Here is a 26,439-nt window from a genome sequence, read left to right as displayed (position 1 = left end):
TTGGAGGCTGCAATGAACCATGTTCGTGCCACTGCACTCCAGTGTGGGTGACAGAGTGAGACCCTGTCTCCAAAAGGCATGGTGGCTCACGCCTGTAATCCCTGCACTTTGGGAGGCCAAGCTGGGTGGATCACCTGAGGTCAAGAGTTGGAGACCAGCCTGGCTAACGTGGTGAAACCCCATCTCTAGGAAAAATAGAAAAAATTGGCCAGGTGCAGTGGCTCACACCTGTAATCCCGGCACTTTGGGAGGCCGAGGCGGGCGAATGACCTGAGATCAGGAATTCCAGACCAACCACACCAATATGGAGAATCCCCGTCTCTACTCAAAATACAAAATCAGCCGGGCATGGTAGCAATCCCAGTTACTCAGGAGGCCGAGGCAGGAGAATCACTGGAGGTGTGCCGAGACCACGCCATTGCACTGAAGCCTGAGCAACGAGAGGGAAACTGTCTCAAAAAATAATGCTAATAACAAAGGGGAGAGAACAGGAGTGTGGTCAGCAGCTGGGCCTGCCATAACCCCTGGGTCGTGTGTCCCCACAGCTCTGAAGGCCAGAGGCCCGAGGTCAGGGTGCCAGCTCGGTCCCCCCCGTGGAGTGTTCTCTGTTAGCTTCTCACATGGCAGGGAGAGTGACTGAGCTCTCGCTCTGGTGTCCCTTACGAGGACGTTCATCCCCCACTGCTCAGAGCGGCGGTGAGCCACCACGCCCAGCGCCAACTTTGTCCTTCAAGAGTTGTTTTTTTGTGCCGGGCTCAGTGGCTCATGCCTGGAATCCCAGCACTTTGAAATGCCAAGGTGGGTGGAGCACCTGAGGTCAGGAGTTTGACTCCAGCCTGGTCTAAATGGTGAAAACCTGCCTCTACTAAACATAAAAAAATCAGCTGGGCATGTTGGTGTGTGCCTGTAATCCCAGCCACTCGGGAGGCTGAGGCAGGAGAATCACTTGAACCCAAGAGGTGGAGGTTGCAGTGAACTGAGATCATGTCACTGCACTGCAGCCTGGATGACAAGAGTGAGACTCCCTTGCAAGAAAAAACAAAAATTAAAAAAGAAGTTGTTGTCTTTTTTTTTTTTTTCCCTTGGACAATTCAAGATGCCTAGAGATTCCATATCAATTTTAGTAATGCTTCTTCTATATTTTAAAAAGTAATTTGGGTTTTTACAGGGATTGCATTCAGTCTCTGTATTGCCTTAATGACTCTTAGCAATGTTGTTTTTTTTTATTTATTATTTTTTTTCTAGAGATGGAGTCTCACTCTGTCAGCCAGGCTGGAGTTTAGTTGTTGGCCAGGATGGACCCAATCTAATGACGTCAGGTGATCCGCCTGCCCCTGGCTCCCAAATTGCTGGGATTCAGACGTGGGCCACCATGCCCAGCCGGTTTACATTGTACATTTCTTTCACCTTCTTGGTTCAGTGAAGCTCCAAGTATTTTATTCTTTCGGATGCTCTTGTAAATGGAAATGGTTTCGTCATTCCCCGTTCAGATTATACACTTACTATGAAGAACTGCAGCTTTCTTTGCTGTTGATTTTGTATCCTGTAACTTTGCTGATGTCGTGGGGTTGTTTTTTCCAATATGGATTCTAGATATTCCTTTTCTTTTTCTTTTTTTTGTTTTTTGTTTTTTTTTTTTTTTTGATATGGGGTCTCCCTCTGTGGCCCAAGCTGGAGTGGAATGCAGCGGCACGATCTTGAATCTGCGAGCTCCTCTGCCCGGGTTCACGCCATTCTCCTGCCTCAGCCTCCTGAATAGCTGAGACTGCAGGTGCCTGCCATCACGGCCGGCTAATTTTGTGTATTTTTTGTGCAGATGAGGTTTCACCGTGTTAGCCAGGATGGTCTCGATCTCCTGACTTTGTGATCGGCCCGCCTCGGCCTCCCAATGCTGAATGCTGTTGGGACTGGGTTTTGCCCCGGAATCCCACCCAGGAGGCCACCTGACGTTTAGCTGTCACTTCTGGTGGGCTCTGCCAGGTCCCATGCTTCCTGGTGGGGTGGCCCCGTGAACATCTGCTCAGCCCCTTTCCTCCAGTGGGCCCTGGGTGAGGTGCAGCCACTCGGGGGCACCCTGAGGGTTCCTGCACCTGTTTGAAGTCTCTTCGGTCGGCTCGAGACCAAAAATGATGTTTAGCAGCCCTGGCCCCCTGACGCACAGTGGCGGTCCTTCTCCGGTCAGTGTCCCCTGCACCCTTGGGCTCCTGACGCACAGTGGCGGTCCAGCTCCAGTCAGTGTCTCCCCACACAGTGGCTCTTGGCGAGGTGTGGGCGCTGCCAGAGGGGACGGGCACCACGTGGTCATCCCCATGGCAGGTCCGGTCGTGGCAGCTGTGTTGTGGGAGGATGGTGTGCTGCTGCCTCTGCACCCTGTGAGATGAATCCTGCCTCTGGGAGGCACAGCTGGGACGGGGTGAGGGACCCCCTCAACTGTCCGGGAAGCATCCCCTGCCCTGTGCTTCCTCCAGGCGTCCTGGTGCACTCCCGAGCTCGGTGCCCTGTGGGCGTCCCCATGCCCAGACCCTGACCCACAGGTGCCTCCCCTTGGGGTCTCCACGCCTTTCCCTGGCCCTGGGATGCAGAGTGACCTGTCCATGGTAGAAGGGCTGGACCTGAGGTGCCTGAGACAGCACCAAGGGCCCCGGTCCCAGCAGTTCCAGCCTCTGTGTGCTGGATGCCACACAGACACAAGACTCTTGGGAGACGCATTTTCCATCTGGCTCAGAGGGGGAGGGGGAGGCTTTGCAACCCAGCCCCTGCCCAGTCCCCTGGGAGGGTGGGTGCCGGCTGAGCCCCCAGGGTAGCAGGAGCGGGGCAGGCGGGGTCTTTGTTCTCACTCCCACAGCAGAGGCAGATGTGGGGGCGCCTGCTGGGGCCAGACCAAGGTGGGGTGGCCTGGAGACTGCTTCCAACCGTGGCCGGGAAGCAGGGAACCTGGCCGGCGTGTCTGAGGCCACACTCTCAGCTGGCCGGTCCAAGCCTGCGGCTGGAGCTGGTGTCTGTTTAGCCAATAAAGTCCCACAGTTGCCTCACTGCCGTGTCTATTTGCTGATGCTGTGCGGGCTTTCAGGGGCCGCCTAGCATCCTCCTGGGGTCAAAGGTGACAGAAGAGGCAGAGGCGGGAGCTTTCTGGAGAATTTACTGACCACAGAGTGGTGCACTTGACATCAGGTGCCCGCCATGGCCGGGCCTGGGTCTGAATGCTGCCCGGGACCAGCTGCCTGCGCTCCAGCAGCCCCTCCCTCCTGAAGGCCAGGTCCCCCGAGAAGAACGAGGCTGCAGAGTGATGTGGGGGCCAGCGGTGACTTCATACCACACTGTTCTCAGGTGTAAGAGGGCCCACTTCTGCCCAGGCATTGTCCATGGAAGACACACAGCCGGCCACTGCAGCCTCGGTCCTGGGATGCCCTGCGGCTGGGTCACAGGGGGCCACGGGCCACGCTGGGAGGCCACAGTCCTGTTGTGCCATGCAGCTCCCTGTCCCCAGAGGTCTGCTCAGATGCAGAGATCAGAAACCACACTCGCTGGCTGAATTCTGGGAGCAGAGCCCGGTACTCACTGCCTGGCTGGGGCCTACTCTGGGACTCCAGCCCCTGTTCCCGCTGGCCCGGGCTTCCGGAGGCAGCTGTGTCCCTATCCTGGCTCAAGGTCCAGGCTGCATCTGGAACCTGCACGGGCACTCCTCCAGGTCCTCAATGCTGGAGGACTCTCTCAGACAGGAAACCTTTGCGTTGGGCGCAGGGCGGGGTACAGGGGTGGTCGCGGGGAATCGCAGGGCAAAACAGCACAGTGCAATCGCGCAGAGCCTCATATTAGCCGATGAAACATAAACTGCTTTCTGCACTTTGTGTCCTTAGGAAGGGTGTGGGGTGTTGGCGGAAGCAGGAAACAGAAGAGGAGCCTGGGCATGCAGCGGGTCTGTCAGAGAGCAGAGCCCTCGGAGCTGCAGTGCTTGGAGGGAGGCGGTTCACCTCTGCCCACTCTCTCCATTTCTCTCTCTCTCATTTTCCTTTCAGAGATGGGTTCTTACTCTGAGCCTAGGCTGGAGTGCAGTGGTGTGATTATAGCTCATTGCAGCCTCGCCCTCTGAGGCTCCAGTGATCCTCCTGCCTCAGCCTGTCCAGTAGCCATACCCTACTAGGTCCTAATTAGCCCCAGAGGTGTGCACCACCACGCCCGCTAATTGTAAATATTTGTTGGCTGGGCACCGTGACTCGCACCTGTAATCCCAGCACTTTGGGAGGCCAAGGCAGGCGGATCACAAAGTCAAGAGATGGAGACCATCCTGGCTAACACGGTGAAACCCAGTATCTACTAAAAATACAAAAAAGTAGCCAGGTGTCGTGGCGGGTGCCTGTAGTCCCAGCTACTTGGGAGGCTGAGGCAGGAGAATGGCATGAACCTGGGAAATGGAGCTTGCAGTGAGCCGAGATCACACCACTGCGCTCCAGCCTGGGTAACAGAGTGAGACTCCGTCTAAAAATAAATAAACAAAAAATAAATAAAAATAAAAATAAAACCAAGCCCTTCCTGATGGCCACTGGGGGGTTCGGGGGCCGGAGGGGGCGTCTGGCTATGGCTGGGGAACTCATTTGGTTTTCCTCTTCCTCCTCTTTTTATTTTTTGGTAGAGACGGGGTCTCTCTTGATTTCCCAGGCTGGTCTCCAACTCCTGGGCTCAAGCAATCCTCCTGCCTCAGCCTCCCAAAGTGTTGGATTACAGGCCTGAGACACCGTGCCTAGCCGGCTTTCTTTTTTTTGTGAGACGGAGTCTTGCTCTGTCGCCCAGGCTGGAGTGCAGTGGCGAGATCTCAGCGGCTCACTGTGTTATACGTAAATTTTCGGTGTTGCAAAAGAAGTAGCACTCGAATGTACGTTTCTCTCAGCTAGGAAATTTACTTCTATAGAAGGGGGCGTCTCGGCCGGGTGCGGTGGCTCACCCCTGTAATCCCAGCACTTTGGGAGGCCGAGACGGGCGGATCACGAGGTCAGGAGATCGAGACCATCCTGGCTAACACGGTGAAACCCCGTCTCTACTAAGAAATACAAAAAACTAGCCGGGCGAGGTGACGGGCGCCTGTAGTCCCAGCTACTCGGGAGGCTGAGGCAGGCGAATGGCGTGAACCCGGGAGGCGGAGCTTGCAGTGAGCTGAGATCCGGCCACTGCACTCCAGCCTGGGCTACAGAGTGAGACTCCATCTCAAAAAAAAAAAAAAAAAGGGCGTCTCATAGATGGAGCAATGGCGAGCGCTTGGACAAGGGACGGGAAAGTTCTTTTTCCTGACACAGGTAGCGCCTACTGCTGTGTGGTTCCCTTGTTGGCCAGGGTTAGACCTCACAATCTAAATCCGATTGGCTATTTGTTTTTTGAGATGGAGTCTTGCTGTGTCGCCCAGGCTGGAGTACAGTGGTGCGACCTTGGCTCACTGCAAGCTCTGCCTCCTGGGTTCGTGCCATTCTTCTGCCTTAGCCTCCTGAGTAGTTGAGACTACAAGTGTATGCCATCGTGTCTGGCTAATTTTTGTGTTTTTGGTAGAAAGAGATTTCACCACGTTGGCCAGGATGGTCTCGATCTCCTGACCTTGAGATCCACCTGCCTCGGCCTCCCACAGGGCTGAGATTACAGGCATGAGCCACCGCGCCTGGCCTCAAGTGGTTCTTTAAAGTCTCATTCATTGTTTCTACTTTCCCTGATGAGGGTGGGTGTCAAGGAGTGTGGTATTCTTACGTAATGTCTGATGTTTGGAATAGCACTTTTTTTTTTTTTTTTTTGAGGCAGAGTCTCGCTCTGTCGCCCTTGCTGGAGTGTAGTGGCACCATCTTGTCTCACTGTAACCTCTGCCTCCCGGGTTCAAACGATCCTCCTGCCTCAGCCTCCTGAGTAGCTAGGATACAGGTTCAGGCCGAGACGTTCGGCTAATTTTTTGTATTTTAGTAGAGATGGGGTTTCACCATGTTGCTCAGGCTGCTCTGAAACTCCTGAGCTCAGGTGATCCACCCGCCTCGGCCTCCCAAGGTGCTGGGATTACAGGCATGAGCCACCGAGCACAGCCTACGCTGATAACTTAGAGCAAACTTTACTTTTGTTGAGAACTTTGTAAGTTTGGGATTTTAATTATCCTTTGCTATTAATAGTACTTCATTCCGTCTAATACATATATATTTTTAATGTATAAGCCACGTCAAAGGCATACTTAGAATTGGTATAGATGGTTCCTTCCTGGTTCTCTAAGTATTTTAAGGCTTGGCTGAGTGCAAACAGCTCAATATGCTTAAGCACACCAATTATTAGGAAACTTTCTTAGCTCTATTTTTTTTTCTTTTTTGAGACGGAGTCTCTCTCTGTCGCCCAGGCTGGAGTGCAGTGGCGCGATCTTGGCTCACTGTAAGCTCCACCTCCTGGGTTCTCTCTCTCTCTCTCTCTCTCTCTGAGATGGAGTCTTGTTCTGTCGCCCAGGCTGGAGGGCAGTGGCATAATCTCGGCTCACTGCAATCTCCATTCTTCTGCCTCAGCCTCCTTAGTAGCTGGGACTACAGGCACCTGCCACCGTGCCTGGCTAATTTTTTGTATTTTTCTTAGAGACAGGGTTTCACCGTGTTAGCCAGGATGGTCTCGATTTCCTGACCTCGTGATCCGCCCTCCTCGGCCTCCCAAAGTGCTGGGATTCCAGGCGTGAGCTGCCACGCCGGGTCTACTCTTGGCTTTTAAAAGAATGGGGCAGATTGCTTTTCTTCACTACTTCTATCCCTTCCTCTCTCTCTTTGACACTGTCTCTCTCTCACTTTCTCTGTTCCCTCTAACAGTGTTTCTCTTTCCTAAGATGTTTTTTTCCTGTCTCAGAATCTCTTCTATAGGCTTATTTTTCTAGTTCTCTTTCCTTTGTAATTTGTGGTTAATACCTGGCCAATTGTTAGTGACAAATTCCTTGCCCAAGAGGATTCTTGACACCGAAACCAGCATATTCTCTCATTCTTTTAATCTGTTCTTTTCTTTTTCTTTGAGACAGAGTCTCACTCTGTCGCCCAGGCTGGAGTGCAGTGGCATGATCTCGGCTCACTGCAAACTCCGCCTCCCAGGTTCACGCCGCCATCCTAATGCCTTAGCCTCCCGAGTAGCGGGGATTACAAGCGCCCGTCACCAGGCCCGGCTGATTTTTTGTATTTTCAGTAGAGATGGGGTTTCACCGTGTTAGCCAGGATGGTCTCCATCTCCTGACCTCATCATCCGCCCACCTGGGCCTCCCAAAGTGCTGCGATTACGGGTGTGAGCCACTGCGCCTGGCCAAACATGTTTATGGTAAATTTTTGTGATGGGAAAACTGTCATCCCAGAAAATTTTGAGACCTGATGCTTAGGCCTCAGCAGCTCGGAGAATACGTACTTCTGTCCCGGAACACCCAAACGTCAACCTGTCATTCTCCACCAGGAACAAAATGTAACTGGGGACGTTGTCGTACGCTTGCCCTCGTCACCCTGGGCGTGTTGGCGGTATCCGATTCTTATGGATTCCCGTTCTTGCCTGCACGTGCCTGATAGCAGATCAATGACAATAGCCATTGGAAACTTAGGAAAAGCGTTTGTAACGTGAAAAAATAGAGGAACCTTTAGCCATCACCTGACTTTCTGTTGAATTGGGAAATAGCCTCCTCCCGTCCACGTGGGACGGCCTTCCCGATGTGACCCTCTGAGACCGTCCCTGGGGGATAAAACCCCACAAATGCATCAGCCCGTGTGCTGGGGACGGGGCATCGTCACGCCAGGTGTGACTGAGAAGGAGGATGGTGAGGCAGTGTGGGGAAAAGAAAGATCAGACTGTCACTGTGTCTATATAGAAAGAAGTAGACATAAGAGACTCCATTTTGTTCTGCATTTGAGATGCTGTAAATCTGTGACCCTACCCCCAACCTTGTCCTTGCAAGAGACATGTGCTGTGGTGACTCAAGGTTTAAAGGATTTTGGGCTGTGCAGGGTGTGCTTTGTTAAACAAGTGCCTCAAGGCAGTATGCTTGTGAAAAGTCATCACCATTCTCTTAATCTCAAGTGTATATGTCCCTGGGTACTTGAGATTAAGAAAAACATGTACACTGCCAAAGGTCGCAGGACCTCTGCCTAGGAAAGCTAGGTATTGTCCAAGCTTTCTCCCCATGTGGTTGTCTGAAATATGGCCTCGTGGGAAGGGAAAGACCTGATCCTCCCCCAGCCTGACACCTATGAAGGGTCTGTGCTGAGGAGGACTAATATAAGAGGAAAGAAGGCCTCTTGGCAGTTGAGATAGAGAAAAGCATCTGTCTCCTGCCTGTCCCTGGGCAATGGAACATCTCAGTGTAAAACAGAGATGTTCTGTTTACTGAGAAAGGAGAAAACCACCTTAGGGCGAAAGGTGGGACGTACTAGCGCAATGCTGCTCTTTGTACACTAAAAAGATTTATAGAGATGTTTGCATATGCATATCAAGGCATTTTCCTTTAAACTTATGTCACAGAGATCTTTATTTATATGTCTTACTACTGACCTTCTCCCGATGATGATCCTATTATCCTGCCACTTCCCTTTTTGTAAGATGGTAAAGATAATGATCAATAAATACTGAGGGAACTCAGAGACCCTTGCCAGCGTGGGTCCTCTGTATGCTGAGCGCCGGTCCCCTGGGCCCACTTTTTCTTTCTTTATACTTTGTCTCTGTGTCTCATTTCTTTTCTCAAGTCTTTCGTTCCACCTACCGAGAAACACCCACAGGTGTGGAGGGGCAGGCCACCCCTTCAGGCAGGGCTGGGGGCTTTGAGGTCCAGGTGTGGCTGTGTGAAAGCCCCCAGGCTGGTGTGCATGCCTGCCCAGTCCTGCGCGTATCCTAACACCTGCCCTCCGTGCCTCTGCCCCCGCAGGCCATGTCGAAGGACGCCGTGAATCTGGTGCAGATGCAGGAGCCGACGTTGCAGCCGGAGCAACAGTCCAAGCTCAAAGTGAGTGGAGCCGGTGTGTGTGGGGAGGCCGGGGTGCACATGGGGTTCGGGCGTGGAGATTGGTGGGCTACTGCCGGTGGGTAGGGCCAGGGGCGTGTACATGGGCAGCAGTGGGACCCAGGGCCGAGCTTGGGCGCCTCATTCCAAGGGGAGGTGAGAGACGCTGCTGCGGTGCCACCCGAGAGGGAGGACCAGTGTTGGTGAGGGTGTCTGGTCGTCTGGAGAGCCTGGGTCTTCTTGACGTTCTCACCTCATTTCTTTGAGCTCAGCAGGACTTTTTCTATTTTATTGATTTTGAAACGGAGTCTCGTTCTGTCACCCAGGCTGGAGTGATGTAGTGTGATCTCAGCTCACTGCAACCTCCGCCTCCCGGGTTCAAGCGATTCTCCTGCCTCAGCCTCCCGAGTAGCTGGAATTACAGGCACCTGCCACCATACTCAGCTGCTTTTTTGTATTTTTAGTACAGATGGGGTTTCGACATGTTGGCCAGGCTAGTCTTGAACTCCTGACTCAAGTGATCCACCTGCCTCGGTCTCCCAAAATGCTGGGATTACAGGTGTGAGCTACCGCGCCCGGCCCGTCGCCCTCAGTCCCGAGCTCACAGGCGGGGTTCACGCGTTGCCTGTTGTGGCCACTATAGCTCTAACGTTTTCTTGGCAGAAGACAGAGGCTTCCTTCAGCACAGCGTGAATCAGGGCGGTGGTGTTGGGAGGTCGGCCGCGCAGTGGCCCTTCTCAGGGAAGCCGCAGTGGGGGCTGTTTCTGCCGCTGGGGAGTTTGGGTTCTGAAAGCAGCCCCTCAGCGACTGCCGTCCCGGCCGATGTCACCTGTGTCTGTGTGTCAGGCTGTGGCATCTGCAGGGCCCCAGGTGCCCGAGACGCTTGGAGCCCCCGGTCCTGGGGCAGACACAACCTCTGCACTGGTGCTGAGCATTTTTCTGGTTTTAAAGGCTTTTCTCTTGTTCTGTGACTTCTCAGCAACTTGTCAATGAGGAGAACTCACGGAAGCAGGAGGAGTCGGTGCAGAAACACCATCAGACCTTCTTGGCGTCCATCAGGTGAGCGCTGCCCAGGCCAGCCGCAGACGGGGCCCCGCAGGTGTGAGTCGCTGGTCCTAGGCGCTCTCCAGGTGTCCCAGGCCTGGCCGCTGTAGGCTGGCGCCTTGGTGGGGGCACTGCCCCTCTGTCCTGGCAGGACCGGGCCGCTGTGTCGGGGCCTCACCCTCAACCTGCTCTTGCTGTGTGGCTCGGATCTTCGTGTCCGTCGTGGTCACACCACTGCTTTCCCCGCAGGACGTCTGTCACCATGTTTGGGGAAAGATTCCGTGCCTTTGTGACAGAGCGGGACACAGTGACAGCCACGGTAAACACGCGTGTCCCGGGCAGAGCTGGCAGGTGGCTGTGGGGCAGCTTGTGGGGGCCTCCTGGAACCCCGGGTCCTGTCCCCGGGTCATGTCCCTGCTGGCTCTGCACAGGCCCTGGAGCTCTCCCAGCACGGAACAAGACCAAATTGAACCTGCTGGTGGGGGCTGCTCCTCGAGCTGGGAGAAGAAAACACAGTCTCCAGCCTCGGCCACACAGTGAGACCCCATCTCTACATGTGGCACGTGTATGTCATCCCCGCTTCTCAGGAGGCAGAGGCAGGAGAATCACTTGAACGCAGGAGGCGGAGTTGTAGTGAGCCGAGATCCTGCCACTGCACTCCCACCTTGGGACAGAGCCAGGCTCCTTCTCAAAAAAAAAAAAGAAAACAGAAGGTGACCCTGACTCCATTTTGCAAAAACTTTATTCCTCAGAAAACCCTGAGAGTTTGAAGTTCACAGAAAGCTCTCTCGTTTACAGCTTCACTCTTTTGTGCGCAGGCGCCAGCCTAGTGTGGTGGCACACCACGTCGCACACGACTGCGTCCTCCTTCCCCCGCTGCCCAGCACACAGTAGGTGCCTGGCACGGAGTGGGCACTTGCTCCGCCGTGGTGCCGGTGCCCTGAGCTGTGACTGCAGCGCCTGCCTGTGGCGTCGCCAGTGTGACGGTGAATGTCGCAGGTGGTGTTGCCACCCGTGTTGGTGAGACGGTGTCACGTGAGGACACGAGGGAGCTACTTAATGCACCGTTGACTTCTGTTTGTATTTAGAGACAGTGTCTCACTGTGTCCCCAGGCTGGAGTGCAGTGGCACCATCTCGGCTCACTGCAAGCTCCGCCTCCCGGGTTCACGCCATCCTCCTGCCTCAGCCTCTCCTGTTGCCAGGATTAGGTGCAGGTCGCCGTGTCCGGGTAATTTTTCTGTTTTGGTGAAGATGGGTTTTCACCCTGTTGGCCAGGCTGGTCACGAACTCCTGACCTCAGGTGATCTGCCCATCTTGGTCTCCCAAAATGCTGGGATTACAGGAATGGGCCACCGGGTCTGGCATAAACGATTTTTCTTTCTTTTTTTTTTTTTTTTTATTTGGGATGGAGTTTGGCTCTTCTGGCGCAGGCTTGAGTGCGATGACGCGGTCTGAGCTCACTGCAACCTCTGCCTCTCGGGTTCAAGCAATTCTCCTGCCTCAGCCTCCCAAGTAGCTGAGATTACAGTCATGTGCCATCATGCCCAGCTAACTTTTTGTATTTTTAGTAGAAATGGGGTTTCTCCGTGTGGGTTAGGCTGGTCTCCAACTCCCAACCTCAGGTGATCCGGCTGCCTCGACCTCCCAAAGTGCTGGGATTGCAGGCCTGAGCTACCATGCCCAGCCGGCGTAACTGATTTTTAAAACAAGTTAGCGATTTCGGGTTAGCCTTGTTTTCCAGGAATAAAGTACCATTTTAGTGGCCAAGAAAGTAACAGAGGGTGTGGCCCTGTGACATAGCCAGCTGGGTCTGCCCAGGGCCCTGCTCAGCGACTGGGACTTTGCAGGATTTATGCTGCCAGTTGCAGAGAAAATGGCCCTGAGTGAGGGCTCTGTGACGGCCCCGCCTGCCTCCTGTAACCGCGGGGCTGTGGGATTCGGGGCCGGGAATTCGGGTTCCTGTGCTGCCAGCACACAGCCCTGTGCTGCTCCCTTGGGCGGAGAGAGGGTGGGGCAGCCCCGAGCATTTCCTGCTCTAGGAGGGAGGGAGGGTGGGGCAGGCACACCAGTGCGGTGTCTCCGCTGCAGGTGGTTGGGCTGAGGCTGCTGGCTGGCGGGGTCTACTCTGCCAAGAATGGGAGAGCCGCCGGGGCCCGCTTCATCGAGGCTGGGCTTTTCAAGCCATCCCTGGTGAGCGAGACGTCCCGCATCACGGTGCTGGAGGCGCTGCAGCACCGCTTCCAGGTAGCGGCGTGGGCCTGGCCCTCCCTGAGTGCGGTTCCTGGCTGAGTCCCCTCTGCTCCATGAGGAGAACCCGCCCGTGCACACCCTCCTGTCCCTTCCCCTTCCCCGCACGAGGGGCACCGGGACGCGGCTTCATGCCTGGGTTTTCGCTGTAGCTTAGGGGTCTGCATCAGTGAGACCCTTCCCCCATCTGCCTCGGTCTCCCCTGCTCGGGGCTCTTGATGGGGCCTGGGAGCACATCGGGGTCCTTGCAAGTCCCGGGACTTGAGTGTGCTGGTGTGTGTCGGGGAAGCTGCTACGGGCCATGGAGTCTGGCGGCCTCCCTGGGGAACCGCGCCGCTGGCCAGCCCCCGAGGTGCCTGCTCTCCACACGGGGGTGGTGGGGTCTCCACAGGTCACTCGGTGGGTAATGATATAAAAGCCAATAAGGAACTGGAAAATGCCCCCAGTCCCTGCAACAGTCACCCACTCTCCCAGTGGGATGGGGTTCCAGCTCCTGGCCAGTCCTGGCTGTGCTTTGGGGCAGCTCCGTTTCGGTGTGTTACCGAGCGTGTCTGTGCGTTGGTGGCTGTGCCGTGGCTGTGGCAGGTGACCCAATGGCGCTTCCCCTTCCCCTCCGGCAGGTCAGCCGGCGGCTCCTCCGTCGGCCCCAGGACGTGCTGGAGGGTGTTGTGCTGCATGTAAGTCGGTGTGCCTGGGACCGGGGAGGTGCAGGGAGGGGTCCCGGGAGCTGGGCCGTGCTGTGGCCCTTGCTGGCACTCGAGGAGTCACCCAGGAGCTTTCGGCTTCTGAGATGCGACTGCTTTGCCCCTGTCGGGGATAGGCTGTCCGTGACCTGGGCGGCACCCCGAGGAGTGGAGTCCACAACAGGGCATTGCTGCAGCCCCTGCCCCTGAGACTTCCCTGGGCGCAGAGTGTGTCCCCCAAGCCCCCGTCTTCCCTGGCAGCCCAGTCTGGAAGCGCAGGTGCGCAACCTGGCCATAGCAACAAGGAACACGCAGAAGAACCATGGCCTGTATAGGAACGTCCTGATGTACGGGCCGCCAGGCACCGGGAAGACGCTAGTTGCCAAGGTGAGAGCACCTGGCTGCGCAGGTGTTCCAGGGGCCGATGGGGTCTCACCCGCCTGCAGGTGTCTGGGGGGCTCAGTCACCTGGGGAATGGACTCCCCTTAGGCCTTTGCCCGCCCTCATGTAGGGTCAGCGTGCTGGTGTGGGTAAGAGCGCCTCCCATCTTCCAGGCAGGGGACGTCTCCTGTTTGGCAGGCTGTGGCTTCTAGGCTGTGGCTTCTAGGCTGTGGCTTCTAGGCTGTGGCTTCCAGGCTGTGGCTTCCAGGCAGGGAGGCCCGGCAGGGGCTCCACGCTCCAGGTGGAGTGTGCACACTTTGCCGAGGTGGAGGGAACATCTGTTCTGTCTCCCCTCACTCTTCCCGTCTAGAATCTCGCCCTAAACTTGGGCATGGACTACGCCATCATGACAGGCGAGGACCTGGCCCTCAGGGGGCGGGAAGGCGTGACCGCCATGCACGAGCTGTTTGACTGGGCCAATACCAACCGGCGCGGGTGAGATGTCCCCACAGCATGCACACAGGCCCTTCTCTGCGGCCCAGCAGGCTGCCTTCGGGGAAGGGGGTCCAGGTGGCTTTCTGGGACCTCGTGGTCTTTCTGCAGCTCTGTCCTTGTGGCCACGCAGGAGGCCCGGCGGAGGGTCCCTCGGAGGGAAGGTCCCCTGAGTGTGGACCCTGGTGGCCACGAGGCCCCCAGCGTGCGGAGGCTGCCAGTGGGATACTTGGCTCAGGACAGAAGGGAGGTGGGTGGGTGTAAGGGCAGAGGGGTCTTCACAGCTGCAGGGGCACCACCTCCACGGCCGCCCTCCCTCTGACACGCGTGCAGGTGGGCGTGGACACCGGCTCCTTTTGGTAGAACCATTTGGAAGTTAGCTGAAGACAGCATGGCACACAATAGGGTGTGTGCCTATTAAAGTCACACACCGTTTAATAGATTAATAGCTGGGACACCCTTGCGACTTCAGCTCTCCCCATTGGCACCACATTCCTCATGGCTGGCACCCTCCCCTCTGGCCTTTGACCTTTCACTTTAGAAGATCCTGCCCCTGGTGTGGACACTGAGCGGCCGCCAGCACTGCACTGGGCCGGGTGGGGGTGAAGCCTACGGGGCAGAGTCTGGCGCCCCTCTGTGCCGTTGGCTTCCCGAGGCCTTGTGACACTGGGCCGTGGTCAGCTGCCCAGAGGCCAGGCTGATGGGCTTCTGTCAGACCCAGGACTTAGGGCTCTTGGTGGGGCAGAGGCTACACCCCTTGGGCATCTGCCCGCTCGGCCTGATCCCGCCACAGCCGGACGCTGCTGTGGGCCGCTCCGGGTGTCACTCTCGCTGTGCTTGGCCTCCCTCTCCTTCACAGCTTCCTGCTCTTCATGGACGACGCGGAGGCCTTCCTTCGGAAGCCAGCCACTGTGAGTGTCACTAAGCCTCTGTCTGACCCCGGGGGTGGGGGGGCGGGTGTGTCCGTCATCCTGGACCAGGCCACAGCCCACGGCTCAATTCCTTTTTCTCTAAGTTTTGAGTGAAAACCAGCATTTTTTTTTTTTTTTTTTGGTCAGCTTAAAGTTAAGGTTTGGCTTTTGAGGGTTGTTTTGTTTTGTTTCGAGATGTTGTCTCCAGTCTCTTGTCGGAGTGAAGTTCAGTGGCACGATCTCAGCTCACTGCAACCTCTAGTTGAAGCTATTCTCCTGCTTCATCCTCCCAAGTAGCTGGGATTATAGGCACCTGCCACCATACCCGGCTAATTTTTGTATTTTTACTAGAGATGGGGTTTCACCATGTTGGCCATGATGGTCTAGATCTCTTGACCTCGTGATGCACCTGCCTCAGCCTCCCAAAGTGCTGGTATTACTGCACCGGTCTATTTTTATTTTTATTTGTTTGAGATAAAGTCACACTCTATCCCTTTAGCTGGCCTGCAGTGGCGCGGTCTTGGCTCACTACAACCTCCACCTCCTGGGTTCAAGCTAGTCTCCTGCCTCAGCCCTCTGAGTAGCTGGGATTACAGGCATTTTTTGTATTTTTAGTACAGATGGGGTTTCACCATTTTGGTCAGGCTGGTGGAGGACTCCTGACCTCAAATGACCTCCCCGCCTGGCCTCCCGAAATGCTGGGATTACATGCGTGATCCACCACGCCCAGCCATACAGTTCCTATGTTAAGACAGGCTCTCTGTCGCCCAGGCTGGAGTGCAGTGGCGCGATCACAGCTCACTGTTTGCCTCGACCTTTCAAGCTCAAGCCGTCCTCCTGCCTCAGCCGCCCGCATAGCCAGGACTGCAGGGGCACAGTGCCATGCCCGGCTAATTTTTTTTTTTGTGATGGCGTTTTGCTCTTGTTGCCCAGGCTGGAGTGCGGTGGCGCAATCTTGGCTCACTGCAACCTCCTCCCCCTGGGTTCAAGCAATTCTCCTGCCTCAGCCTCCCAAGTAGCTGGGATTACAGTCATGTACCACCACGCCCGGTTCATTTTGTATTTTTTTTTAGTAGACAAGGGATTTCTCCATGTCAGTCAGGCTAGTCCTAAACTCCTGACCTCAGGTGACCCGCCCACCTCAGCCTCCCAAACTGCTGGGATTACAGTCGTGAGCCACTGTGCCTGGTCCTGGCTAATTTTTTTTTTTTTTTTTTTTTTGAGACGGAGCCTCGCTCTGTCACCCAGACTAAAGTACAGCGGCGCAATCTCAGCTCACTGCAAGCTCCGCCTCCCGGGTTCATGGCATTCTCCTGCCTCAGCCTCCCAAGTAGCTGGGACTACAGGCTCCTGTCACCTCGCCCGGCTAATTTTTTGTATTTTTGTAGAGACGGGGTTTCACAGTGTTAGCCAGGATGGCCTCGATCTCCTGACCTCGTGATCCGCCCACCTCGGCCTCCCAAAGTGCTGGAATTATAGGCGTGAGCCATTGTGCCCAGCTGTTTTTTTGTAATGTTAGTAGACATGGACTTTCCCCTCGTTACCCAGGCTGGGCTCAAACTTCTGAGGTATAAGAGATGCTCCCGCCTTGACCTTGTGAAGTTCTGGGATTACAGACGTGAGCCCCCATGCCCAGTCAGGGGTTTGTTTGTTTTTGTTTTTGTTTTTGTTTTTGAGACAGAGTCTCACTCTGTCGCCCATGCTGGAGTGCAGCCGTGCAATTTTGGCTCGCTGCAACCTCTGCCTCCCGGGTTGAAGTGATTCTCCTGCTTCAGCCTCCCACGTAGCTGAGACCACAGGTGTGCCACCGCGCCTGGCTGATTTTTGTATTTTTAGTGGAGACGGGGTCTCACCATATTGGCCAGGATGGCCTCAAACTCCCTACCTCAGGTGATCTGCCCGCCTCGGCCTCCCAAAATACTACGTTACATGCATGAGCCACCGTCCCTGGCCCTGGTCAGGCTTTTGAGTTTAGATCCATGAAAGTGTGGCCGCGTCCCTGCTCCCTGCAGGAGGGAGGCCTGTGGGACCTTCTGCTGTGGCTGTTTACAAGGCTTTGCTCCTGGTGCCTAAGGCTGGAACCTTCTCTCTGCAGGAGGAGATGAGCAATTACTACCTCAGAGTCACCCAGAACGCCTTCCTAAACCACACGAGGCAACGCAGCAACAAGTGAGGGAGCCCCTCGGGTCCTGGGCCCCCGGGTAGGGCTGTGCAGCCGTCGCCCTTGGTTCCCACAGAGGGACCTCAGAGGCCCTGGATCACAGTGCTGGGCAGCACCCGTGGCCTCAACGTGTCCACCTCGGATGTCCCCTAGGAACGTCCCAGCTCGGGACAGCATGGGGCGTCACTGAGGAACATGCGGGGGCCTCCTGGGCAGAGCCGGGGTCAGTCCCGTCCTCACGGCCCTGTGCGATGCCGCCCCAGCTTGCACGTCCCTCTGCCCCTGGGTTTCCGCGGTCCTGTGCCGGCAAGGGAGGCGGTCTGATTGTCTGAGGCTCTGCTGGGGCCTCCATTGGAGGCTGTGGGTGCCCTGGGGTGGGAGATGGAGACACGTTTGCTCCCACGGGAAGCTGGGCACGAGCAGGTCCTGTGTGTTTGGGCGGAGCCTGGGGCCTTGGCCCCCCCGCCCAGATGCTGGACAGGGTTGCTCCCTCCAGGCCTGGGGCCCTCCTCACATTGCGCGTCCTCCGTGAGCTGCTACCCAGAGGTCCCCAGTAGGTGGATAGCCCCATGGCCAGGCTCCCTAGCCCCTTTCAAATCCCCTTATTTTGAGTTTTCTTGGTCTCCTGGGCCCCTCCAGCCCCAGTCACGTGTCACACGGAGAATCAAGTCCTGCCGGTCGGCCGTGGCCGAGTCTTCAGGCGTGTTGGGCTCGCTGGCTCAGCTGCTGCCGGTAGACGCTCCCTGGAGCCCTGGCTCAGGTCCTTCCCAGAGAGGCAGGGCTGGGGCCCTGGTGAGCCTCCGCTGCACCCGGGCCCCCAAGGTCCTGCTCCTGGCTCGTGTGGCCACTCTTGACATGGACTCTGGGTCCCGCATCCCTGCTCCCAGCACGGCAGGGCTCAGGCAGCAGGAGGAGTGGTGGTCCCGACGCTGCCTATCACGCTGGGTGAGGGTCAGCGGGGAAGCGCCACACGGGATGAGAACAGAGGCCCAGGTAGCCGGGCGGGGGGACAGCTGGGCGTGGTGGGGCCGGCGGTGACCAGGGGGACAGCTGGGCGTGGTGGGGCCGGCGGTGACCAAGGCTGTGCCACGTCCTCCCGATGTTTCCTGTGCTCACAAGCTGCCGCTTTAGATTCTCCGGGAAAGTCCCCCTGAAGGGACTAAGGAGCCCGCGTTCCCCTCGGGACAGCTTGGCCGGCAGCCCCAGCATTTCCTTCCCCATCCCTGCTCCGCAGATTCATGCTGGTCCTGGCCAGCCGCGACCCCAAGCAGTTACACCGGGACATCCACGACCGCATCGACGTGATGTTTTACTTCGACCCGCCCGGGCCGGAGGAGCGGGAGCGCCTGCTGAGAATGTATCTTGACAAGTATGTTCTTATGCCGGCAACAGAAGGAAAGCAGTAAGTGTCTCCCCTCACCCACCCCTGTCCAGGGACCCTCGCTCTGGGCCCACCCCCGGCCCTGCTCTCAGGACGCACACAGCAGGCCCAGTCTCCGGGGTGGCACCGCCTCCCTGCTTTGCGGTTTCGCGCAGGAGCCCTGTGGGCCCCAAGGGTCCCAGAGGCTGCACCCAGGGATGTGCCACCACCCTTTCCTCATCCCCACCTGAGAACAGCCTGGTGGTGTCTCCTCGGGTTTGGGGGGCAGAGCCCACCATCACTTACAAACCTTCAACTTTTTGTTTTTGAGACAAAGTCTTGCTCTGTGCCCCAGGCTGGAGTGCAGTGGCACGATCTCAGCTGACTGCAACCTCCGCCTCCTGGGTTCACGCGATTCTCCTGCCTCAGCCTCCTGAGTAGCTGCGATTATAGGTGCCTGCCACCACGCCCCACTGCTTTTCGCCTTTTTGTAGAGATGCAGTTTCACCATGTTGGCCAGGGTGGTCTCGAAACCCTGACCTCGGGTGATCTGCCCGCCTTGGCCTCCTACAGTGCAGGGATTACAGATGCCAGCCACTGTGCCCGACCACCCTCAGGCCCTGGCAGTGCAGGGAGGTGACGTGGAGTGTTGCTCTGAGACCCCCATGTTGGGATTTGAGGGAGACGCTCCTCATGAGAGCCCCGTGTTGGGACTGGAGAGGATCCTCACGGTCCCCTGCTGGCTGCTGGCCTGGCCTTCCTCCAGCTGCCACGCCTGGCCCTGGAGCCTCATGGTGTGGGGCACGGCTCCGGCTGCACTTGTGCCCTGAGGCCTTCAGGCTCCCTGTCGCTGGCGGTGGGTGCAGCAGGCACGGCGGGCAGAGCCCTCCAGGTGATGACAGGCCCTGGGGCTGCACGCCGGCTGCCTCAGGAACACTCCAGATGAGCAGTGGCTGCTCCACCTCTTGGCGTCCCCAGGTCCCAGGTTTCTGAGTCCTTCTGTCCACCTGACCTAAATTCCTGCTCTCTCCAGTGACAGCAAAAGCCGCTCTGTTCCAGAGAGAGCCTGGTTCCCCCTGCCAACCGCTCCGTGGCTGCCTGCTTCATGCTAGCCCAGCTGTCCCGGCCTCAGTTTCCCTTTGGCCCTCCCCTGCCCTGGGCTCTCCCACTCCCACGGCTGCTCATAGACCTGGCACAGTGACTTGGCTTCTATGACCTCCAGGGAGATGCTTTTGCTGGAATTCAGGGCTCTGCCACTGCCACTGTAACGGCCATGAGCCCTGTGGGTGCTGAGTGGGCAGGTGAGGGCAGGGCTGGTGTGAAGAGGGGGTGCGGCCATCTCCAGGCCCCACAGCAGCCACCACCTCCCTGCTCAGCCCAGACCTGGTTTGCATCAGGGAGAGGGCGGAGTTTGGCTGTCACAGGAAGAGTCCCTCCCAAGGGGGCATCTGGCATGGGTGCCCGCCTGGCTGCCTGTCTTCCAGCCCCCACCTCGTGGTGTGGGAGCCGCTGCCTTGGCCGGCCCACTTGGGAACTCCTTCCCCAGGCGCCTGAAGCTGGCCCAGTTTGACTATGGGAGGAAGTGCGAGGAGATCGCTGAGCTGACGAACGGCATGTCGGCCCGGGAGATCGCACAGCTGGCTCAGTCCTGGCAGGTGAGTGGGGCTCGGGCGCACCCACCCAGACAGGAGCCCAACTCCTGTGGAGACGCCGGGTTGCGCCTGTCCCAGCACCAGTGTCACACAGCAGCTTCTGTTGAGGGGTTTTCAGTGCACAGACGTGACACGGGGCACTCGCCCCAGTCGGCCACTCCACACACTGGCGCGCCCCTGCTCCTGCCCTGGGAAGTGTGGGGCATGTCCGTGGCTGACGGTCATAGGTCAGGAAGCCCGTCCGGCATCCTAGTATCCGGGCTCTGCCAGGTGGGGCGGGAGGCTTTCGATGCTCACCTTGGCAGACGGGCACCCCCTGGTGTGAATGGTCATCGGGACAGGCCCCGCCTGAGTTTGGTGGTGGGGCTGGAGGGATGTTGTGTTTCCCGGACCACGTCCGTTGGCTTGATCCTGCTTGACGGGCTCAGACACAGGGGCAGGAGTGACCTCTGATTGTCCCACAGCCGGCTGCTCCTTGGAGGACCCCCTCCTGCAGCTCCGTGGCTGCTGCAGGGACGGGGAGCCGGGACTCAGAGCAGTGTGGGCGTGGCCATCCAGAAAGCTTTGGTCTTTGGGGGTTGCTGGAAAAGCATAACCAGGTCTGTAGAAGGCACCAAGGCCATGCACAGGCATTGCTGCCTCTGGGGTCTGCAGAGTCTGTGACAACCTGGTCACTCAACCTAGCAGCGCTTTCGCGTGTGACAGGTTCATGAAGTAGCCAGTTACCTTGATTTGAACGTTGGAGCTGGGGACTATATGGGCTGTATTAGTCAGTTATGCCGCTGTGACAAAGAGCCTCAGATCTCAAACCCCATCCTTGTGGGTCAGCTGAGGTCTGTGTTCCAGGCCGTCTCCACTTGAGACCAGGTCTGTTTCCACAACTAAGCAAACAGAGACCGGGCGTGGTGTTGGCTGACATTTGTGTTCCCAGCATTTGGGGAGGTCAAGTCAGCCAGATTATTTGAAGCCAGGAGTTCAGGACCAGCCTGGAAAGCAAGGGGAGACTCCATCTCTACAAAAAATAAAAAAATTAGCCGGACCTAATGGTGCACGCCTGTAATGCCAGCTGCTTTGGGAGGCTGAGGTGGGAGAATCACTTGAGTCCAGGAGGCAGAGAATACAGTGAGCTGTGATTGTGCCACTGCACTCCAGCCCGGGTAACAGAGCGAGACCCTGTCTTTAAAAATAAGAATAATTTGAGCCGGGCATGGTGGCTCACGCCTGTAATCCCAGCACGCTGGGAGGCCAAGGGGAGAGGATCACTTGAGGCCAGGAGTTCGAGACCAGCCTGGCCAACATGTCGAGCCCCACCTCTACTAAAAATACAAGAATTGGCCGGGCGCAGTGGTGGTGCATGCCTGTATTCTCAGCTACTCAGGAGGCTGAGGCAGGAGAATCGCTTGAACCCGGGAGGTGGAGGTTGCAGTGAGCTGAGATGGTGCCATTGAATTCCAGCGTGGACTATTCAGGATCCTTTGAGATTCCATAAGAATTTTAGGAGTGGTTTTCCTATTTTTGTAAAACATAATTTGGGTTTTCACAGGGACCGCGTTTAGTCTCTATGTCGCTTTGATGTCTCTCAGCAATATTCTGTGGTTTTCTCTTGTTTTCGAGACGGAGTCTCGCTCTGCTGCCCAGGCTGGAGTGCAGTGTTGTGATCTCAGCTCACTGCAACGTTCCACTCCCGGGTTAAAGTGATTCTCCTGACTCAGCCTCCTGAGGAGCTGGAATTCCAGGCAGGCGCCACCATGCCCGGCTAATTTTTGTACTAAGAGACGGGGTTTCGCCATGTTGGCCAGGCTGGTCTCGAACCTCTGACCTCAGGCAATCCACCCACCTCAGCCTCCTAAAGTGCTGGGATTAAAGGCACGTGCCACCACGCCCGGCTAATTTTTGTATTTTTAGTAGAGACGATGATTCACCATGCCGGCGAGGTTGGTCTTGAACTCCTGACATGAGGTAATCCATCTGCCTCAGCCTCCCAAAGGGCTGGGATTCAGACATGGGCCACTGCGCCCAGCCAGTTTTCACTGTACAAGTCTTTCACCCTCTTGGTTAAGTGAATTTCCAAGCATTTTATTCTTGCCGCTGCTGTTGTAAATGGAAACGGTTTCATAATTCCCCATTCACAGTATTCACTGTTGGGATGGAGAACTGCAGCTTTCTTTGCTGTTGATTTTGTATCCTGTAAGTTTGCTGATGTCACGGCATTTTTTCTTCCAATATGGATTCTAGGATTTTCTACGTATAAGATTATGTCATCTGAGAACAGGTGATTTTTACCTTTCCCTTTTCAGTTTGGATGACTTTTCTTTTTCTTGTCTAATTGCACTGTCCAGAGCTTCCAGTGGTGTGTGGAATAGAAGCGGTAAAGCATTCTTGCCTGGTTCCTTACCTCAGAGGAAAAGCTTTGTTTTTCACCACTGAGTATGTCACCTATGGGCTTGTGATGTGTGGCCTTCATTGTGTTTAGGGTGTATCCTTCAATTCTTGGTTTGGTGAGTGTTTTTATCATAAAAGTGTGAGGCGGGTGGATCACCTGAGGTCGGCAGTTCGAGGCCAGCCTGACCAACGTGAAGAAACCCCATCTCTCCTACAAATACAAACTTAGTTGGGCATGGTGGTGCATGCCCGTAATCCCAGCTACTCGGGAAGCTGAGACAGGAGAATCGCATGAAGGCGGCAGGCAGAGGTTCCAGTGAGCCGAGATCGCGCCATTTGCACTCCAGCCTGGGCAAGAAGAGCAAAATTGTCTCCAAAAAAAAAAAAGTGGCCAGGCACGGTGACTCACGCCTGTAATCCCAGTACTTTGGGAGGCCAAGGTGGGTGGATCACGAGGTCAGGAGATCGATACCATCCTGGCTAACACAGTGAAACCCTGTTTCTACTATAAATATAAAACATCAGCTGGGCATGGTGGCAGGTGCCTGTAGTCCCAGCTACCTGGGAGGCTGGGGCAAAAGAATGGCGTGAACCCAGGAAGCGGAGCATGCAGTGAGCTGAGATGCCTGGGCTACAGAGTGAGGCCCCAACTCAAAAAAAAAAAAAGGTGTTGTATTTGGTCGAATACTTTTTCTGCAACACTTGAGACAGTCGTGCGGTTTCCTTCCTCCACCCTGCTAATATCGATTGATTTTTGTATGTTGAACATTTCATATGCGGAACATTGATTTTCATATGTTGAACTATCGTTGCATTCCAGGAATAAATCCTGCTTGGTCGGCTGGGCGCGGTGGCTCAAGCCTGTAATCCCAGCACTTTGGGAGGCCGAGATGGGCGGATCACAAGGTCAGGAGATCGAGACCATCCTGTCTAACCTGGTGAAACCCCGTCTCTACTAAAAAATACAAAAAACTAGCCGGGCGAGGTGGCGGCGCCTGTAGTCCCAGCTACTCGGGAGGCTGAGGCAGGAGAATGGCGTGAACCCGAAAGGCGGAGCTTGCAGTGAGCTGAGATGCGGCCACTGCACTCCAGCCTGGGTGACAGAGCGAGACTCCGTCTCAAAAAAAAAAAAAAAAAAAAAAATCCTGCTTGGTCAGGGTATAGAGTCCTTTTAGTGTGCTGCTGAATTCACTCTGCTGGCATTTTGTTGAGGACTTTCCCAGTGATGCTCATCAGGGATATTGGCCTGTCATTTTTCTTGTGGTGTCTTTGTCTGGGTTTGATATCAGGGTGATGCTGGCCTCCTAGGATGAGTGAGAAATGTTCTTCAATTTGTCCAAGAGTTTGAGGTGTGCTGCTGATTCTTCTTAATGTTTTGTGAATTGACACGTGAAGACATCAGGTCCAGGTCTTGTGTTTCAACTTTTACAGCTTGAAGACTTTAGGTTCCCAGAAAAATTGCAAAGGTAGCACAGAGAGCTCCCGGGCCCGGGGCCTTGCCACGTAGTGAACGTCATGTGTCACTGTTGGCCCCACCTGGGACTGGGTCTTGCCCAGAATCCCACCCAGGAGGCCACGTGACATTTAGCTGTCACTTCTGGTGGGCTCTGCCAGGTCCCGTGCTTCCTGGCGGGGCGGCCCCGTTAGCATCTGCTCAGCCCCTTTCCTCGGCTGGGCCCTGGGTGAGGTGCAGCCACTCGGGTGCACCCTGAGGGTTCCTGCACCTGTTTGAACTCTCTTGGGTCGGCTCAAGACCAAAAATGATGCTGAGCAGTCCTGGGCCTCTGATGCACAGTGGTGGTCCGGTTCCGGTCAGCGTCTCCTGCACTCCTGGGCCCCTGAGCCACAGTGGCGGTCCAGCTCCAGTCAGTGTCTCCCCACACAGTGGCTCTTGGCGAGGGGTGGGCGCTGTCAGTGGGGACGGGCACCACGTGGTCATCCCCATGGCAGGTCCCATCGTGGCAGTCGTGTTGTGGGAGGATGGTGCGCTGCTGCCCCTTTACCCTGTGAGATGAATCCTGCCTCTGGGAGGCACAGCCGGGATGGGGTGAGGGACCCCCTCAGCTGTCCGGGAAGCGTCCCCTGCCCTGTGCTTCCTCCAGGCATCCTGGTGCACTCCCAAGCACGGTGCCCAGTGGGGGTGCCCAAACCTTCACCCTGACCCATGGGTGACTTCCCTTGGGGACTCCACGCCTTTCACTGGGACTGGGATGGAGAGCGACCTGTCCATGGCAGAAGGGCTGCACCTGAGGTGCTTGAAGCAACACCAAGGGCCACAGTCCCAGCAGCTCCAGCCTCCGCGTGCTGGATGCCAAGTCCTGTGCCCAGGACAGGGAGGTGGAGGCACGGGTGACCTTGATGCTACCACCTATGTGCCCCGAGGTTGGGCAGTGGCTGCCTCTGCTGTGGAGGCCTATGAAGGTGAGGGTCTGAGGATCTGTGGTGCACTGTGACCTGGGGGCACTGCCTGGCCACGGCTGAGACACGCAGAGGGTCTGCAATTCCCTCCTGCCTCTTGGGAGCTGCCCTGGGTCTGCAGTCAGTGGGGCTCGGCCTCGGGCTTTCCGTTATTAGAAAGTCACTGAGAAACAGCAGTGCTGAGGACGCAGGCAGGGCTGTGGCACTGCAGGGGCCGCTCCCGGTGTCCACACGCATGCTGGGCTCTGCCGAGGTGCCGGAAGCCTGTGTTTCACCCTGAGGCCGTCCTGGTGCCCCGGGTTTGGACCCTCCCCACCTCGGGGTCCTGGAGTGCGTTACGGGTGGGGGGTTCCCATGGTGGCCTCCCTCAGCTCCCTCTCTCCTCACTAGGACACGGCGTATGCCTCCGAGGATGGGGTCCTCACCGAGGCCATGTTGGATGCCCATGTTGAAGACTTTGTCGAGCAGCACCAGAAGAAAATGCGCTGGCTGAAGAGGGAGGGCCCGTCCTCATGGACCAGCACCCCTTAACCTGAGTCCGCGGTGAGACCACACCTCACGGAGCCTGGCTGCGGACCCCTCCCACCCCTGCTTTTCCGGTCCCTGCACGTTTAGGAAATGCTTCCCCTAATAAACTCCCACAGGTGCCACAGCGCTGTGTCTATTGGCTGATGTGGTGCGGGGTTTGGGGTCCCCTAGTGTCCTTCTGGGGTCAAAGGTGATAGAAAAGACAGGCTGGAGCTTTCTGGATAATTTAGGCACAGAAGGGTGGGCTTCACATGAGGTGCCTGCCACAGCGGGGTTGGCTGCCTGAATGCCACCCGGGACCGGCTGCTCACGCTCCATCCTGCAGCTGTGGAGACGGGGGTGCCCCTTTGCCTCTCTCCACGAAGTGCAGGGCAAACAAGACACAGCGGTTTCAAACAGGCGATGGCCCGGACTGCGTGCCTCGCCGCCCCTGCGCCTTCCCCTGCCCCTGCTTTCCAGCTAGTCCCTGAAAACCTTGATGGGGCCGGGCGCGGTGGCCCATGATGGATTCTCAGCACTTTGTGAGGCCAAGGCGGGTGGATCACCTGAAGTTAAGTGTTCCAGCCCAGCCTGGCCAACATGGTGAAACCCCATCTCTCCTAAAAAAAAAAAAAGAAAAGAAAAAGAAAAATTAGCCGAGCGTCGTGGCAGGTGTCTGAAATCCCAGGCACTCAGGAGGCTGAGGCAGGAGAATCACTTGACCCCGGGAAGTGGAGGTTGCAGTAAGCTGAGACCATGCCATTGCAGTGCAGCCTGGACAACAAGAGTCAAACTCTCTCAAAAAAAAAAAAAAAAGCCAGGTCAGGTGGCACGTGCCTGTGGTCCCAGCTTGGTCCCAGATTCTTGGTTTGGAGGCTGAGGTAGGAGGATCACTTGAGCATGGGAGGATGAGGTTGCAGTGAGCCAAGATCGCGCCATTGCACTCCAGCCTGGGTGACAGAGTGAGACCCTGTCTCTAAATAATCAAAACCTTGATTACAGCCATGGGGTGGGGGTTGGGGGGCGTCTGGCTACGGCAGGGGAACTCATTGGGTTTTTCTCGTTCTCTCCTAATTTTTGGTAGAGACAGGGTTTCTCTGTGTTGCCCAGGCTGGTCTCCAACTCCTGGGCTCAAGCGATCGATCCTTCTGCCTCGGCCTCCCAAAGTGGTGGGGTTACAGGCGTGAGCCACCGCACCTGACCTGTTTTACTTTTTTTTTTTTTTTTTTTTTTGAGACGGAGTC

General features: G+C 56.5%; 1 protein-coding gene across 1 annotated transcript in view; it reads left to right on the top strand.

Moving 5' to 3' along the window:
• The window catches only part of LOC114674454 (ATPase family AAA domain-containing protein 3C), a 28,383-nt gene extending 3,043 nt beyond the window's left edge, over window positions 1–25,340 (top strand). Inside the window, exons 3-14 of the mRNA XM_077981099.1 lie at window positions 8,882–8,959; window positions 9,936–10,015; window positions 10,250–10,319; window positions 12,090–12,235; window positions 12,856–12,925; window positions 13,193–13,318; window positions 13,683–13,807; window positions 14,664–14,715; window positions 16,814–16,884; window positions 18,111–18,278; window positions 19,783–19,891; window positions 25,079–25,340. Of these exons, the coding sequence (XP_077837225.1) occupies window positions 8,882–8,959; window positions 9,936–10,015; window positions 10,250–10,319; window positions 12,090–12,235; window positions 12,856–12,925; window positions 13,193–13,318; window positions 13,683–13,807; window positions 14,664–14,715; window positions 16,814–16,884; window positions 18,111–18,278; window positions 19,783–19,891; window positions 25,079–25,219 (1,236 nt within the window). The 3' untranslated portion in view covers window positions 25,220–25,340. The remainder of the gene's footprint in view (window positions 1–8,881; window positions 8,960–9,935; window positions 10,016–10,249; window positions 10,320–12,089; window positions 12,236–12,855; window positions 12,926–13,192; window positions 13,319–13,682; window positions 13,808–14,663; window positions 14,716–16,813; window positions 16,885–18,110; window positions 18,279–19,782; window positions 19,892–25,078) is intronic.
• Window positions 25,341–26,439: the final 1,099 nt, after the last annotated feature.

Source organism: Macaca mulatta, chromosome 1, assembly GCF_049350105.2.
Source record: "Macaca mulatta isolate MMU2019108-1 chromosome 1, T2T-MMU8v2.0, whole genome shotgun sequence".
Taxonomy (NCBI): domain Eukaryota; kingdom Metazoa; phylum Chordata; class Mammalia; order Primates; family Cercopithecidae; genus Macaca; species Macaca mulatta.
Note: the sequence above shows the minus strand (reverse complement) of the source record. Positions and strands in the feature narration are given on the sequence as shown.